Source organism: Pediculus humanus, genomic scaffold (genome assembly GCF_000006295.1).
Source record: "Pediculus humanus corporis 1103172107561 genomic scaffold, whole genome shotgun sequence".
Classification (NCBI taxonomy): domain Eukaryota; kingdom Metazoa; phylum Arthropoda; class Insecta; order Psocodea; family Pediculidae; genus Pediculus; species Pediculus humanus.
The window spans coordinates 14156-29018 of NW_002987176.1; the positions used below are offsets into that span (position 1 = coordinate 14156).

At 23.6% G+C, this 14863-nt stretch overlaps 5 protein-coding genes across 5 annotated transcripts; 2 read left to right on the top strand and 3 right to left on the bottom strand.

Annotated features, from left to right (window-relative positions):
• Positions 1-16: 16 nt before the first annotated feature.
• Positions 17-1213, bottom strand: Phum_PHUM210680 (GTP-binding protein hflx, putative; the record flags this gene model as incomplete). Its single annotated transcript, XM_002425534.1, has 2 exons — positions 17-1075; positions 1139-1213. 2 exons carry the CDS (start codon positions 1211-1213, stop codon positions 17-19), a joined length of 1134 nt encoding a protein of 377 aa, XP_002425579.1.
• A 206-nt stretch (positions 1214-1419) lies between these two features.
• On the top strand, positions 1420-3442 carry Phum_PHUM210690 (kynurenine/oxoglutarate transaminase 1, putative; the record flags this gene model as incomplete). The annotated part of the gene is made up of 7 exons (XM_002425535.1): positions 1420-1613; positions 1772-1922; positions 2030-2266; positions 2359-2602; positions 2674-3027; positions 3100-3263; positions 3383-3442. The coding sequence occupies 7 exons, from the start codon at positions 1420-1422 to the stop codon at positions 3440-3442; spliced, it is 1404 nt and encodes a 467-aa protein (XP_002425580.1).
• Positions 3443-3848: 406 nt separating this feature from the next.
• Phum_PHUM210700 (uncharacterized protein) lies at positions 3849-4109 on the bottom strand (the record flags this gene model as incomplete). The annotated part of the gene is made up of 2 exons (XM_002425536.1): positions 3849-3880; positions 3968-4109. 2 exons carry the CDS (start codon positions 4107-4109, stop codon positions 3849-3851), a joined length of 174 nt encoding a protein of 57 aa, XP_002425581.1.
• Positions 4110-4560: 451 nt separating this feature from the next.
• On the bottom strand, positions 4561-5995 carry Phum_PHUM210710 (uncharacterized protein; the record flags this gene model as incomplete). The annotated part of the gene is made up of 6 exons (XM_002425537.1): positions 4561-4630; positions 4734-4971; positions 5049-5211; positions 5286-5461; positions 5623-5858; positions 5943-5995. The coding sequence occupies 6 exons, from the start codon at positions 5993-5995 to the stop codon at positions 4561-4563; spliced, it is 936 nt and encodes a 311-aa protein (XP_002425582.1).
• A 256-nt stretch (positions 5996-6251) lies between these two features.
• On the top strand, positions 6252-9606 carry Phum_PHUM210720 (uncharacterized protein; the record flags this gene model as incomplete). Its single annotated transcript, XM_002425538.1, has 10 exons — positions 6252-6288; positions 6610-6682; positions 6766-7408; positions 7485-7616; positions 7759-7787; positions 7894-7934; positions 8013-8139; positions 8259-8458; positions 8711-8880; positions 9415-9606. 10 exons carry the CDS (start codon positions 6252-6254, stop codon positions 9604-9606), a joined length of 1644 nt encoding a protein of 547 aa, XP_002425583.1.
• Positions 9607-14863: the final 5257 nt, after the last annotated feature.

The window sequence follows — 14863 nt, forward strand, 5'->3', positions numbered from 1 at the left end:
TCCAACTGTAATTACTTTATTCCCAATCTTCATCTGACAAATTTAATTGGTGTAATGTTTGTATGACGTTGTCATTTTGAGCTACCGTATTGGGATGACTTATGTCTCTCACATGAATAATAACATCTGCATATTTAACATCTTCCAGTGTGTAAACAAAAGATTCTATAAGGAAAGTTGGTATGTCATTCATGAAACCCAATGTGTCGACAAAATAAACGGGTAAAGATGATGGAAGAGTACCAATGTGACATGTTACATCTAAAGTTGCAAAGAGATAATCTTTGGGTTCTAATTTTTCCTTTCCTGTAAGTGCTTTTACAAGTGAAGTTTTTCCTGCATTTGTATAACCTACGACTGCAATAACAGGCATGTCATTTTTTTTCCTTTTATTTCTAAGTTCTTCTCTATGCTTTCTAAGAATTGCTAATTCATTTCGAATTTGGGCTTCTTTTTCTTTAAAAATTTCTTTTCTAGCCGCTCTCGACCGAGAGGTGATTTCGTTAAAAAAATGTATGCCATATCCAGACTTTAAACCTCCCATAACTTTATATAAATATGGTAGTTCTGCTAATTTGATTTGAAGTTTTGCCTCCCTTGTTTTAGCATGTTCTCTCAATATGTGCATGATTAGGGTGTACCTATCGAACACAGGGACGGTAAGCATTTCTTCTAATATTTTTTGCTGGACTAGTTTTAATAATTCTGTACTTAAAAAAACTGCCGATATGGTGGGATGTTTTAAAATTAATTCTCTAATAAGTTGTAAATTACCTTTGCCGAAAAATGTTTTTCTATTAAAACTTTCTAATTTGACAATAGCTTCTCCTACCACTTTCCAATTTCTTAATGTTTTAACTAAAGTAATGGATTCTTCCAATTGAAGTTCTGGGGTAGTGTTTCTTTTTTTCTTTTGTCCCCATTTTATAACGGGCTGAATGACGAATACTTGATGGTGACCACCTAACGGTAATAGAGACCTTTCAATTATTTTATCGAAATTACTGTTTAAAAAATTATCATCTTCTTCAGATGTTGATTCTGAATTATCTGTTACGCGTAATTTATGTTTAAACTTTATATAAGAACGAAATAATCTGAGGTTTATTACTGATGTTGAAAATTTCAAATGAATTACTTTATTTAATGTTAATTGACATTTAGACACTTGAAAAAACTGATACGATTTTAAAACCGGACGAATGTTTATCATTGTAATGTGTTTACCTTAGTTGATAATACGATTCGTCGACAAATTTCCCTGTCACTATCATATGATTAGTGTTAATGAAAATACAAATTTTTTGGGCCAGTTCCAGTAATTCTGATGATAAAAAGTTTGTAAACTTAAATTTGATTTACAATTGATTGTAAGCTTGTCATTTAAATTTTTTTTTTTTTAACAGCTTGTAATTTAGTATGCTTAATTCGGTCAGGGAAATTTTAACAAATTTTAAAAGTTCTGAATTAATTAAAAATAAGCTTATTCCTGTTTATGGTTTTATACAGAAGGCAACGTCAAATTGTTTCCAATCAGAAGCAAGAATGTCTTCGTTGAACTCAAATAAATTTAATCTTCCCGATAGATTTTTGGGGAGCGAAAAAAGTGTCTGGTACGTAAATGTATTTTTAATATTGATCGAACATATTGTGTGATTCCTTATGTTGTACAATCAATAATTGTTTCAAGTATTTCGGGTACTTGACCTTCGAATCTTTTAACACCTTTCACTTATATCAAATTAAAAATTTTTGTTAATTTTTATAACAGGGTAGAGTATATACAACTTGCAGCAGAACACAAACCTTTAAATTTAGGCCAAGGATTTCCTGATTTTGCAGCCCCAGAATATGTAACGAAAGCATTGGCAGAAGCGACTACTGGATCAAATGTTCTTATAAATCAGTACACTAGGGGTTTTGTGAGTTAAAGCGCATTCACTTATTTTATTAAAACTTTAAAACATTTGTAATTAATTGGGAGTCATTAGTTACATATATTTACAATATCAATATAATATATTTTTAGGGTCACCCCAGACTGGCTACTGCAATAGCTAAATTATACTCAAAACTTTTAGGCAGAGAAATCAATCCATTTAAAGAAGTGCTTGTGACAGCTGGTGCATATGAAGCTTTGTTTTCTACAATATCAGGTCACATAAAGCCTGGAGATGAAGCCATTATAATTGAACCTTTTTTCGATTGTTATGTACCTATGGTAAAAACATGCGGAGGAAAGCCTGTGATGATACCCTTAAAACCAGTAATTTAAAAATTTATGTTTTTCTAAATATTCTACGACATTAAAAAAAATATTGTATCATTAACGGTTACATTTTTGTATAATTATCATAGAGAAAAACGACAACACCGATATCATCGGCAGATTGGGTTTTCGACAAAGATGAACTATCAAAGTTATTTAACTCAAAGACTAAATTAATTATTGTCAATACTCCTCACAATCCTATTGGTAAAGTTTTCACTTTAGATGAATTACAATTTATTGCTGATCTTTGCAAAAAGTGGGATGTTCTTTGCATATCGGATGAAGTTTACGAATGGATTGTTTACGAACCGAATAAACACATAAGAATAGGTAGATGTTCTTTATTTACTAACTCGAATAAAAAAATAAAACCGTTAATAACGTTTGTTTATTATTTTCAGCATCACTACCTGGAATGTGGGATAGAACTATTACAATAGGTTCCGCAGGGAAAACTTTTAGTGTAACAGGTTGGAAAATCGGATGGGCATATGGTCCTGCTAATCTTCTTTATAATGCTCAAGTTGTTCATCAAAATTGTGTTTATACTTGTAGTACTCCCATACAGGAAGCTTTAGCTTCTGGTTTCGAATTAGAAACTGAACGTTTGGGGTCAAATGAATGTTATTTTAATTCATTACCAAAAGAATTAGAACCGAAGAAAAAAAAAATTGTAGATATGCTAACTGAAATTGGTATGGTACCCACCGTACCTGAAGGAGGTTATTTTGTTGTCGCGGATTGGAGTCCATTGGGTGCGTTATCATTAATAATTATCAATTATTAATTTATCCATTTATATAATTGAAAAACTTATATATTTTCAGAGAATAAAGTTGATTTATCAAAAGAAACGGATTCGTACAAAGATTATAAATTTACCAAATGGATGACGAAAAACGTTGGACTTTTAGGTATACCTCCAAGTGCCTTTTACGACGATCATCACAAACATTTAGGGGAAAATTACGTTCGTTACTGTTTTATTAAAGTGAGTGTAATTTATTAAAAATTTTTCCACACTAACAACATTTTAATTATTTCTTTTTTTTTTTTTTACCGTTAGAATTTTTATTTTTATAAATATATTTACATATTTTTTGTTTTTAGCGGGACGAAAATCTCGAAAAAGCGTCAGAAATACTTAAAAAATGGAAATCGAGGCTTTAAAACAAAAAAACTTTTAGTCTTATATTTATTTTAATTAAGAGTTTTAACTTTTAACTTTATGTTAGTAATTTTATTAACGTTAATTTTATTTGTTATTTTAGTTTTTTTTTTTTTTTTCTATTTAAAATATATATATATATTTTTATATATTTTTTTGAATAACTCGTTTTCGATTAAAATAATAATAATAATATTTTTTCAATGGGTGGTGACCCAAAAAAAAAAAAAAAGAAAAAGTAAAATGACGGATAAAAAATTATATTAATTCTTCTATTTAAAAAATTTATAACTAAATGATTACAACACAAAAAAGAATTTGAATATTATCTGGAATTTTTTTTTGTTAATAATTAGGGAAAAAAAATTAATTTATTTTATTATTCTTCTGTAAGCCATCTTTTTGCATCTATGGTATCATTTCCAAAAGTTTGACCACACCTAAATTATGAAGAAAATGGCGTACAGTAATGTATAATCACAATAATTGAGAATGTATTTTAAATAATTAATACCTGAATATTGCACCTGGAATATGACCTGCATAATTGGGAATGTGGCCGACATGTTTATGATGTAAAGAATAACAAGTCATTTCAACGGGGCGAGGGAGTTCAATATAATTTTTAGGAATCCATTCCGTTGCTTGTTTTCTCCTAATCGTATCCATAAATTCGTACGTATTTACATTAATTTTCCTTATTTTTTCTCCAGAACCATGAGTGTAACCGTAGTTCACATGACCCGGAAATCCTTACAAAAAAAAATAATTTAAATACTAATTTAAATCCTGGAGAGATTTTTCTTCTTGTTAAAAAAAAAAAAAATTTACTCACGGCTTTTAATTTCTTGTTTTCTACGAAATGTTTCTAAAGCTAAATTATCAGTCATTTTTTTTTTTTAAAAATTTCTTATCAATTTGATAAAACAAATTATTCATTAAAAAAAAATAATAATAATAATAATAAAATTTTTTTTTGAAGAAATTAAATTTTAATTTAAAGAACGGATGGAAGGAAAATTTTTTTTTTCTATACTTTAATCCCTAGTTTGTTGTTTTAAATTTTTTTTTTATTAATTTTTTTTTTTAAAGAAAATATTAAATTATTATAATAATCTTGCTAAAGTCTAAAATCTCTTCTTAGCCATCTTTTAGCATCTCTTGAATCGTCACCGATTGTTTTACCACACCTTAAAAATATTTGGAAAATTATTATTATTATTAATTTGTTTTTTTTTTTTTTTTGGTAAATTTTTATAAACAATTAGAGTTTTAAATTTTGATGGTTTTAACCTAAATTTTGCACCAGGTATGTGACCGGCATAATTTGGTAAAAGACCTATATGTTTGTGATAAATTTCCATTTGTGTAAAATGTAATGGAGGATCTGGTCTTGAAAGGTTTACAGGTGCCCATTCCGTACTTAATTTTTTTCTATAATTCGATGTAAAATCGCACAATGCCGAATTAGTCATTGGATCATTTGACATTCCAAATTTCGAATAACCAAAAGGTATCGATGTGCACGTTCCTGATTTTTTAAAAAAATTTTAATTAATGAATTTTAACGACTTTTACATTATAATATACATGATTGAATCATCAAACCTTTTGTGATTCTTTTTTGTGGATTATTATTATCCATAAAATATGGCGACTGAGATTGTATTGGGGGTTCTAAACAAGGTTCAACAACTTTACGATCTCTTAAAATAGCAACTTGTTCCGGTCTAACCGTCATTAGTGGTAGTTTATACGTGGCTTTTATGAGCTGAACAAATAATAATGATTATTTTCGTTAACGTTTTATTATAATAAGATTTAAGATTCGATAAATAATGTTACCGTTCTATCCTGTAAACTTTTCGGATCCCAATCATCGTTTTGTGCAGCTCCTAATTTTTTAACATTTTGTAAAGCTAATCTATTTTTATATTGTTGTTTTTCAAATTCCGTTATGGCTTCCGTGGCTTCAACCGAATAATTTTGTCCGAATTGATTGTTTAATCTTGGTACGAAACCTTTAACACAAAATGTTTATTATTTAAATGTTTAGGTATTTAAAATATATATACTCATTATTATAAAAAAAAAACTTATTTAATGGTATGTTTGTAAAACATGTTTCATGTTTGTTTAAGGAGTGTATGAGGTTAGAGTTAATGGAAAGCATTTGAAAAACCTTCATATCCGGGAATCATGGGATGTTGATAAATTGTATTTCCTTGTCGAAATCTCGCCTTAACAATATCAATATCTTTTTGAGCAGGACGAAAAACTTGATGATCATCTGGTGTTCGATCGCTAAGTATGAGATTTTGAGAATGATTTATTGTTGGATCGACCAATAGTTTATGAGTGCAACTGCCATAAGTGTTACCAGCTCGAAAAATATATTGTGGACAGTACCCGGTATATCTAATAAAAAATGAAATTAAGGTGAGCCTTTTTTATTCTTCTTCATCTTCTTCTAATCTCTAATTTATTTTAAATTGAAATTACCCAGGTATAAAATGCGGTTGAGGTACAGTAACTAAATCTAAAGGGTTAATCATTTTTTATAAAATTAACGATTATGTAAACCGAAAGTGTAAAAATAAACACAAAAAGAAATATTTTTTTTTTTAGTAAATTTAATTAATTTGAAACTATATAAATAAGCGAAAAATTATAATTTGGACAAGAATTTATCTAATTTTGTAATATTTAGAAAATAAAACTACAATTTTATCGTTAGGTCATGTTTTATCCAACGTGATACCAAAAATCAAATTTAATTCGTTATTAAGGGAAATTTGTCGCGCTTTCGAAATGCAAAATTTCTACTATTTAAATTCATATTTGGCAAGTAATATTTGGCGGAGTATTTAAGAGTGTTTTTTTTTTTTTTTTTCAATGTTTATTAATTAAATAATAAAATGAACAATAAAAAAAAATTATTACGGTTATATGGTAAAATTATTTTTCTTAATTTTTAATATTATAATTAAAGTAACTTATAAAGTGTCATTTTTAAAAAAATAAATTAATATGACTAGGGCTTTAAGTTATCAAAACTTGGTTAAAAACATCATTTAACTTTAAAGATTTTTAACTCATTTTTTATAACTTATAATAAATTGTTTTCTATTAATATTGAAGTTTTACAATGTGTATTATTTGTTTTCAGAGGCTTACAATGATAATGATTCGGTGATTTGTTCCATGGATGATGATATTATTTTTGCTTCACAAATACAAAAGTATGTATTATTAGTTTACAATAATTATTAATTTGGTTTTTTTTTTTAAATGCAAACAATTCTTTTTTTAATTTTATTTTCAGCAATAATTATTCTAATTCCACAATTAAATTAGATTCTGATGTGGAAGATTTTATATCATCAAATACAAATTCAGAATCGATTACTATTATAGAATCAGAAAATAATAATTTAATTAAAAAAAAAGATGAAAAATCAATATATGAAATCAAGGAATTTTCAAAAGAAAATTGTGAATTTCAAATTGATGATGATTTATTTATTTGTAATCCATTTTCTTCCTCACATCAAAAAATGCCAAAAGTTTATCGAATGTGTTCAGATAAATATTTATACACAAACCATGTCGGTTTAAGTGATGACAGTGTAAAACTAGAGGAAACTAATTCAAGTGATAGTATTAGAGCAGAAGACACCAAAAACAATATTAAAACTAAATTTACACAATGTGATAGTTCAAAAGCGATTTCTAACGATAAGGAAACAAGTTATTTTAACAGGACGAATAAAAACATTTCGATAGAAATCAGTGATACTCCATTACTTTTCACACAAGATGATGATCATTTAAAAAATGTTCCCAGTATTGAAGATGTAACTCCAGATATATTATTTTCTACACAAGCCCATCAGAAAAATGCAGAAATTAAAAATCATTTGGAAGACAGCACCATATTATTAAACGATTTAAAATATAAATTAGAGGTATTTTTTTATTTAACGAAAAAAAAAAAAAACTTTTCGAATGTTTTAACGATAATTTTTAATTTGTTCTTCGCAGTCAATGCAGTCGACACAACAGCAGATGAAATCTCAATCTGATCTTGAAACTAAAATAATTAATTTCAATATATCAGTGTCATGTTTAATAATTTCAAAAGCGACAAAAATAATTGAAAAATTTATATTAAACGTAAGTGATACCTAAAAACTTTTTTTTTTTTTTACATATTGTAATTTTCATTCTTTAAACATAATTTATTTTTTAATTTCAGGTTTATGAACTTCCAAAATGTAACTTGGAATCTAAACCTCAACTTGATACTTTTAAAAAGTCATTTCAAGATCACAATACAAATAACAAGTAATAAGTTTTTTTTTTTTTTCAATGATAATAATATTAATAATTTATTCGAAACAAATGTTTCGAATCAGGATCATTTTATTAATCAGGTTTTATTTATTTTCAGAAATGATTCGACATTTTTTTTAGGAGAAAATTTATTTTCTGGTAAATATTTGAAAGAAAATTTAAATGTTTAACTTATCATTATTAAATAATAATTTTTTCTATATTTAAATTTTTTAGAAAAAGATAAAATTAATAGAGTCGAATGGGCAAATGAAAATTTACTACTACTCAAATTAGATGAATTACTTAGTTTTTCATTGAGAAAAAAAAAAACAGTTAAAGAAAAAAATTTTTTACCAAAAAAGTAAGAATCATATATTATTATTATTATTATTATTAATTAAATTTTAACTCGTTAAAAAAAAAACCGGGGGGGGGGGGGGGGAATTTAATAAAGGATTTAATTGTTGTTATTATTTACAGGTCTCTTGGTATTAAAAGAAGTAGAAAATGTCAATCGGTAATGATTTTAGATGAAAAACATTCTGAAATAATCGTTGATAATAATTTATCGTTTAAAAAATTAAAAGAAGATAATAATGATTCAATATTAAGCACACAAATTTTATCATCAAGTAGTACCGGAGAAAATGATTTAAAATTTTCTATTAATACGAATAGTAGTGAAAATTATAAATTTTCTTATAACGTTTCAAATAATAATAATAATAATACTAATTTATCATTTGTTTTAAATGAAAAATCGAATTTTCCTAAAAATGAAAATTCTTTATTAAATGAAATAACTCCGATAAAAAAAAATAAATTTAATTTATTTAAAGGTTTTCCTTTTTTTTTTTTTGTTGTATTTATTACTGCATCTAAAAAAAAATGTCAGTTTTATTTATTTTTTGTTTTCTTTTTTGTTTACGTAGGGCAAAGGGTTTTAGCAAAAGTTACAAACATGAGATATTATCCTGGAATTCTTCTGGAAGAATTAAAAGAAAATGTTTGGGTTGTAAAATTTAACGATGACAACATAGACGAAGTAAAAAAAGAAAATATGATCCCTTGGGATCAATTAGGAAAAAATGATTCGGTTTTGGTTTTAAATGACAATAATAAATATTTACCTGGAAAAATAATTAATATAAATTTAAAGTAATTAAATTATTTATTTTATTTAAATTGTTTTAAAATCTCAATTAAAATTTTAATTTTTTTGTTTTTTTTTCTAGAAAAGAAATTTGTTTCGATGTACGTCTTGATGATAATTACAAAAAAATAATTTTTAATACAAAAAATGTGTCATTAACAGAAACGATGGCAAATTTTATCAGGGAAAATTTGACTGATGACGTATCGGAAACACCTACAAATAATAATAATAATAATAATTTTTCAGGTATTTTAAATGAAAATCTTTTTAAATTTTAATAATTTTATCGAAACCTTGTTTTTATAATTTCAGAAGATTCTGTATCGGATTTTGATTTGACAAAAAATTTAAATGAAATAAAGCGGAAATTATTTGTCGGTGATGAATTTTACGGGTATTTAAATTATTTTAATTAATCTGAAGGAAAAATTTGTGAATTAAATTATCGTAAATATTATTTATTTATTATTTTACAGAAAGGAACGGAGGGAAAATTTAAATTTGACCACCGATCAAAAAACGGAAACGGAAAATTCAGAATTCATAACGGAAATCGATTTAGTTTCGGCCGAATTAAAAGATGTTAATATTTCAAATGCGGTTATGATTGTCGAAAATTCAAATTGTTTAAAAAATTCCAATCGAAAACGTTATAAACGTAAAAAAAAATAAATAAATCAATCATTCTCATTGTAAGCATTTTGAGATGTGCGATTTGTCCGCCATTTAAATCCATTTAATGTCATTTAAAGAAGAAAAAAAATCTATTATTGCTTATTATTATTTATATTTCTTGTTTTTTTACGAAATACGTTAATGTGTGATATTTTTTATTTATTAAAAAGAAAATTAACTTAAAAAATGACTAAAGGAATGAATGTAAATATGCAAAAAAAAAATAAATAAATAAAAAGTTTTTTAAAAATTTAAAATATTACTGTGTTAATGTATTATTATTATTGTTAGTGTTTTTGTGTTATAATTAATTTTTTTTTTTTTTTTTTTGTTAATCTATCAAAATATGAAATAAATATTTATACTTCCATATAAATTAAACTGACTGAATAAGTACAAAAATAAAAATTTTTAACGTTTCGCTTGTAAAAATTGACAAAAATAAATTAAAATTGTAAAAAATGTTTAAAATCTTAATTTAATTTGATACATTTGTATATATATATATATATGCTTATTACGTAATTATAACGTATATGAATTAAATTTTAATATTTTTATGGATTTAAAAGGAATTTTTTCACAATTTTTTATTTTATTTTTTTTGTAATAATTAATATTCATTGTATTATTTTTAATTATTTTTTTTTTTTTGTTTTTGACTTGTTTAGTATTATTTGTTATTAAATAAAGTTTATTGTTTGTTTGTTTGTTTTAAAATTAATTAATTATTGCATTTTTATAATTAATATATATACATGTCTTCATATGAAATATTTTAAGTAAACAAGATGCTAAATTACCATAGAGTAAGTAAATAATTTGTAATTCCCGCCAAAAGTTTTAATTCCACGGCCATAATTGTCGTCACATGATAAAGTAAACAATTTAATTCCACGTTTTCCCACCAGTTAAGAAAACGGCGCAACTGGTAATGCAAGTCGTTGGTTTTTTCATTTAATCGTGAATTGAGTGCACGAGCGTGTTTTATTTTTTAAATTACGATAAATTCGCATGGGTTTTTTTTTTTTGTGATATTAACGAATAATTAAGATCAAATAATTTGACTTTTACTTTAAATTTTTATTAATTAGATTTAATTAATTAATAATCAAATTATTACTATCAATGTAATTTTTTTTTTCAAGTAAATTAATGTCAAAAAAAAATTATTTTGAATTCGATTCGCGGTTTCCGTTAAAAAAATTTTTTTTTTTAATCTAAAACGAATAAATTTATATAATTAAATTAAATTGTTGTGTGTCGTTAGCGAATGTGAATGCCAAATAAGTAAAAAAGAAAAACATGAAATTCTATAAAAGAATAATAATTTGTGCTTATTTATGGAAATGAAAAATATCATAATAATAAATGATATTTAAAAAAAAATCTTCGGATCGTCAATTGAAAATTCGAAGGAAATTGGTAAGCATTAAAGTTCTTTTTTTTATTTTTTTGCATTAAAAAAGGAAAAAACAAAAAAAAAAATTTCCTTTTAAAATTGTTAAATGGTTAAGTCAACAAACTTTAATTGTGTTGTTAAAAAAACAAAGCAAAAAAAAAAAATTTGGCAAATTATAAATATGAGGAGTATTTTCATGTGATGATTATGATGATGATGATTCTGTTCTACCAAATTAGAGAAAAAAATTTTTAAAACCAGTTTTATGTAGTATGATCACAAGAAATAATAATAATAATAATTTTTTTTTGTTCTCTTAAACCTACTAATTTAATATCAGGTATATTTTCATCTGGTTAAAAAAAAATAACCTTTTAATGTTATTTAACTTAAACCCATTGACATTTACTCTTTTAAAATTTTTTCTGGTTGTTGTTGTTGATGTTGTTGTTGATGTTGTTGTTGTTGTTGTTGTAGTTGTAGTTGTTGTTGTTGTAGGTGTACTTGTTGTTGTAGTTGTAGTTGTTGTTGTTGTTGTAGGTGTACTTGTTGTTGTAGTAGTAGTTATTGTTGTTGCTGCTGTTGCTGTAGTTGTAGTTGTTGTTGTTCTTGTAGAAGTTGTAGTTGTTGTAGGTGTACTTGTTGTTGTTGTTGTTGTAGAAGTTGTTGTTGTTGTTGTTGTAGGTGTAGTTGTAGTTGTTGTTGTTGTTGTTGTTAACTCAAAAACATTTCTTATATAAAAAAGTAAAATTAAATTTTATTATCATAATTTTAGGTCACATCTAACAAAAGTTAATCATAATTTATGTTTATCATGCATACAATGATTAAACTAAATTTATGAATTTTTTTTTTTTTTCAATGGATATATAATAAATTATTGGATATTTTTTCAAATTTGTTTACTTTTGAGTTCTTCTTCTTTTTCTTCTTATTGAATTTAATCAAATTCAGATAATAAAATAATTATTTATATAAAAAGAAATGCGGGAAAGTCATTTAATTAATTTGTTTTTAATAACAAAAAAAAAAATGGCTACCTTTTAATTTTAATACCAGCACTTTTTTTTTATTTAAAGCTTTAAGTTAGTTACTACTTAACTTAATTGTATTTTTCTGTTTGTTTGTTTTCATTTTTCCTTTATCAACTTATCATGTTTTGATGTTTAAAAAAAAACAAGTAAAAACATAATAAAAACAAATTAAATTTTTAAAAAAACCGTTTGTTTTACTAAAAGGTCAAAAGGGCGAATTTGTTTAAGGTTCTTTTAGTATACATCATGTACTGTTATGTTTTACATATTTAATAATTTAATAGATGTAAAATTATTTATTATTAATTTTTTTAAAAATAAGTTTTCAAGTGCGGTATACAAACCGAAAAAGAACATGTCGTAGATATTGTAGCCTTTTTTCGGTTTGAATTTTTTTTTTTTTTAATTTCTTCGAATGTAATTTCACGGTGGAAACAAACGTTACCAGTCACACAAACAGTTTTAGTGTCATCGTTAACCGGTTATGGTTTTCTAACATAAGGAAATGCCTAAAAATAACGGAAAGTTTAGTGGTTGGTACATTCATGCTTTACAAACCGGGTTTAAGCAAATAATAATAATAATAATTACATATATATATATAAATATTATGCTTACTTTATTTCTCTCTCTCCCTCTCTCTCTTTACTTATGTTTCTTTTTGTATATCTCTATCTCTTTAATTGTGTCTCTTTCTTTATCTTTCTCTCTCTCTCTCTCTCTCTTAATGTGTCTCTTTTTGCATCTCTGTACTTTGACTTACGTCTCCTTCTATTTCTCCCAATTAAATATTTGTGACAATACAACAAATCATTCGATAATTACTTTCAATAAAATACCCACACACTTTGTCGTCGTCGTTTCGATGTCATCATCATAATTATTAATAAAAACATAATTAACATAAATGTTAAAGAATGGGTGTAGAACGAACATTAAAGAAGAACCAAATTCAAATAAAATAAATTTTGACTGGTCCTACCTGAAAATTAAGTAACAAGGATATCTGGCTCTTTTAATATCATTATTATTATTATTTAAATAATTAAATATTAATAATGTCAGTTGTTTTATTTACGCGACATATCGACTCTTTAAGGTCTTGTACATTTTTATTTTATTTTTTCATTTGTTTTTTCATTTTTGGATGGGTTTAATCAATTGATTTTCGGTGAGAATTTTTTTCTTCTGCTTTTTTTTTTTTTTTTTATTAACATAAATCCGTAACGATTAATATTTAATACTAACGTAAAAAAAATAATTTAAAAAAAAAAAAAGGTGCGATCATTATTCAACTTAATATAATTAATTATATAATGATGACGTAATAACAAAACAATTACTTTGTGTTAAAAAAAGGCGGTGGTGATGGAATTTATATCCCCGAACAAAAAAAATTAAATTTTTATTTTCTCGTTAAAAAAAAAACATAAATTGTTTAAATACGTTTAAATAATTGTTTAATAATGTTTATTTAAATTATTTATTTAAATAAAAAAAAATTCGGCCTTTCCAACATTAACAACAACACATGCATTTTTTTAAAAATTAAATATTAATCAATTTTAAATTTGTTATAAATTTATTATTATTATTATTATTATTTTCTGTTGTACACGCACGTCGTTTAAATAATTATTTCTTTGAAGGGCATTATTTAAATAAAAAAATATTTAATAATTAAAAAAATTTAAAATTAATGAAATATTATTGTTGTTATTAATCCGCGTCCTTTAAATACCATTTATTATCCGTAATTTTTTTTTTCTTTTATTATCATTATCATTTTGTATTCGTTTCGTTCGAATACAACATGCAATGAAAAACAAACAAAAAACTTATTATTATTATTATTATTATTAATAACGGTTAAAATTATTTGACGAAACAAAATTTAAGAAAAAAAAAAAAAATTGTCGACAATAACAAATAATACGAAAATAATAATAATAATAATAATTTTGATAAAAGTGTCAAATTATTATTATTGTTTTTGTTGTTGTTTGTTGTAAATAATAACAATCGACATTTAAACATTTAAAACGGATGCAAAAAAAAAATTTGTAAATGTCGCGGGTTTAAATAAAAAAAAAAAAAAAACATGGTGACCGCGGACGAATATTAATAATAATAATAATGTTTTAATTTTTTATTTATTTAACTTCTGGTATTTAAATATTATGTATGATGGTTTTGCAAAATGCCATTTAATAAAAAATTACATAATACAAATTTATTTATTTATTTATTTATTTTTATTAAAAAAAAAATATAATTTAAAACAAAAATTAATACGGAAAAAAAAAGAAAATAATTTTTATCAACCATTATTATTATTATTATTATTATTATTATTATTATTATTATTATTATTATTATTATTATTATTATTATTATTATTATTATTATTATTATTATTATTATTATTATTATTATTATTATTATTATTATTATTATTATTATTATTATTATTATTATTATTATTATTATTATTATTATTATTATTATTATTATTATTATTATTATTATTATTATTATTATTATTATTATTATTATTATTATTATTATTATTATTATTATTATTATTATTATTATTATTATTATTATTATTATTATTATTATTATTATTATTATTATTATTATTATTATTATTATTATTATTATTATTATTATTATTATTATTATTATTATTATTATTATTATTATTATTATTATTATTATTATTATTATTATTATTATTATTATTATTATTATTATTATTATTATTATTATTATTATTATTATTATTATTATTATTATTATTATTATTATTATTATT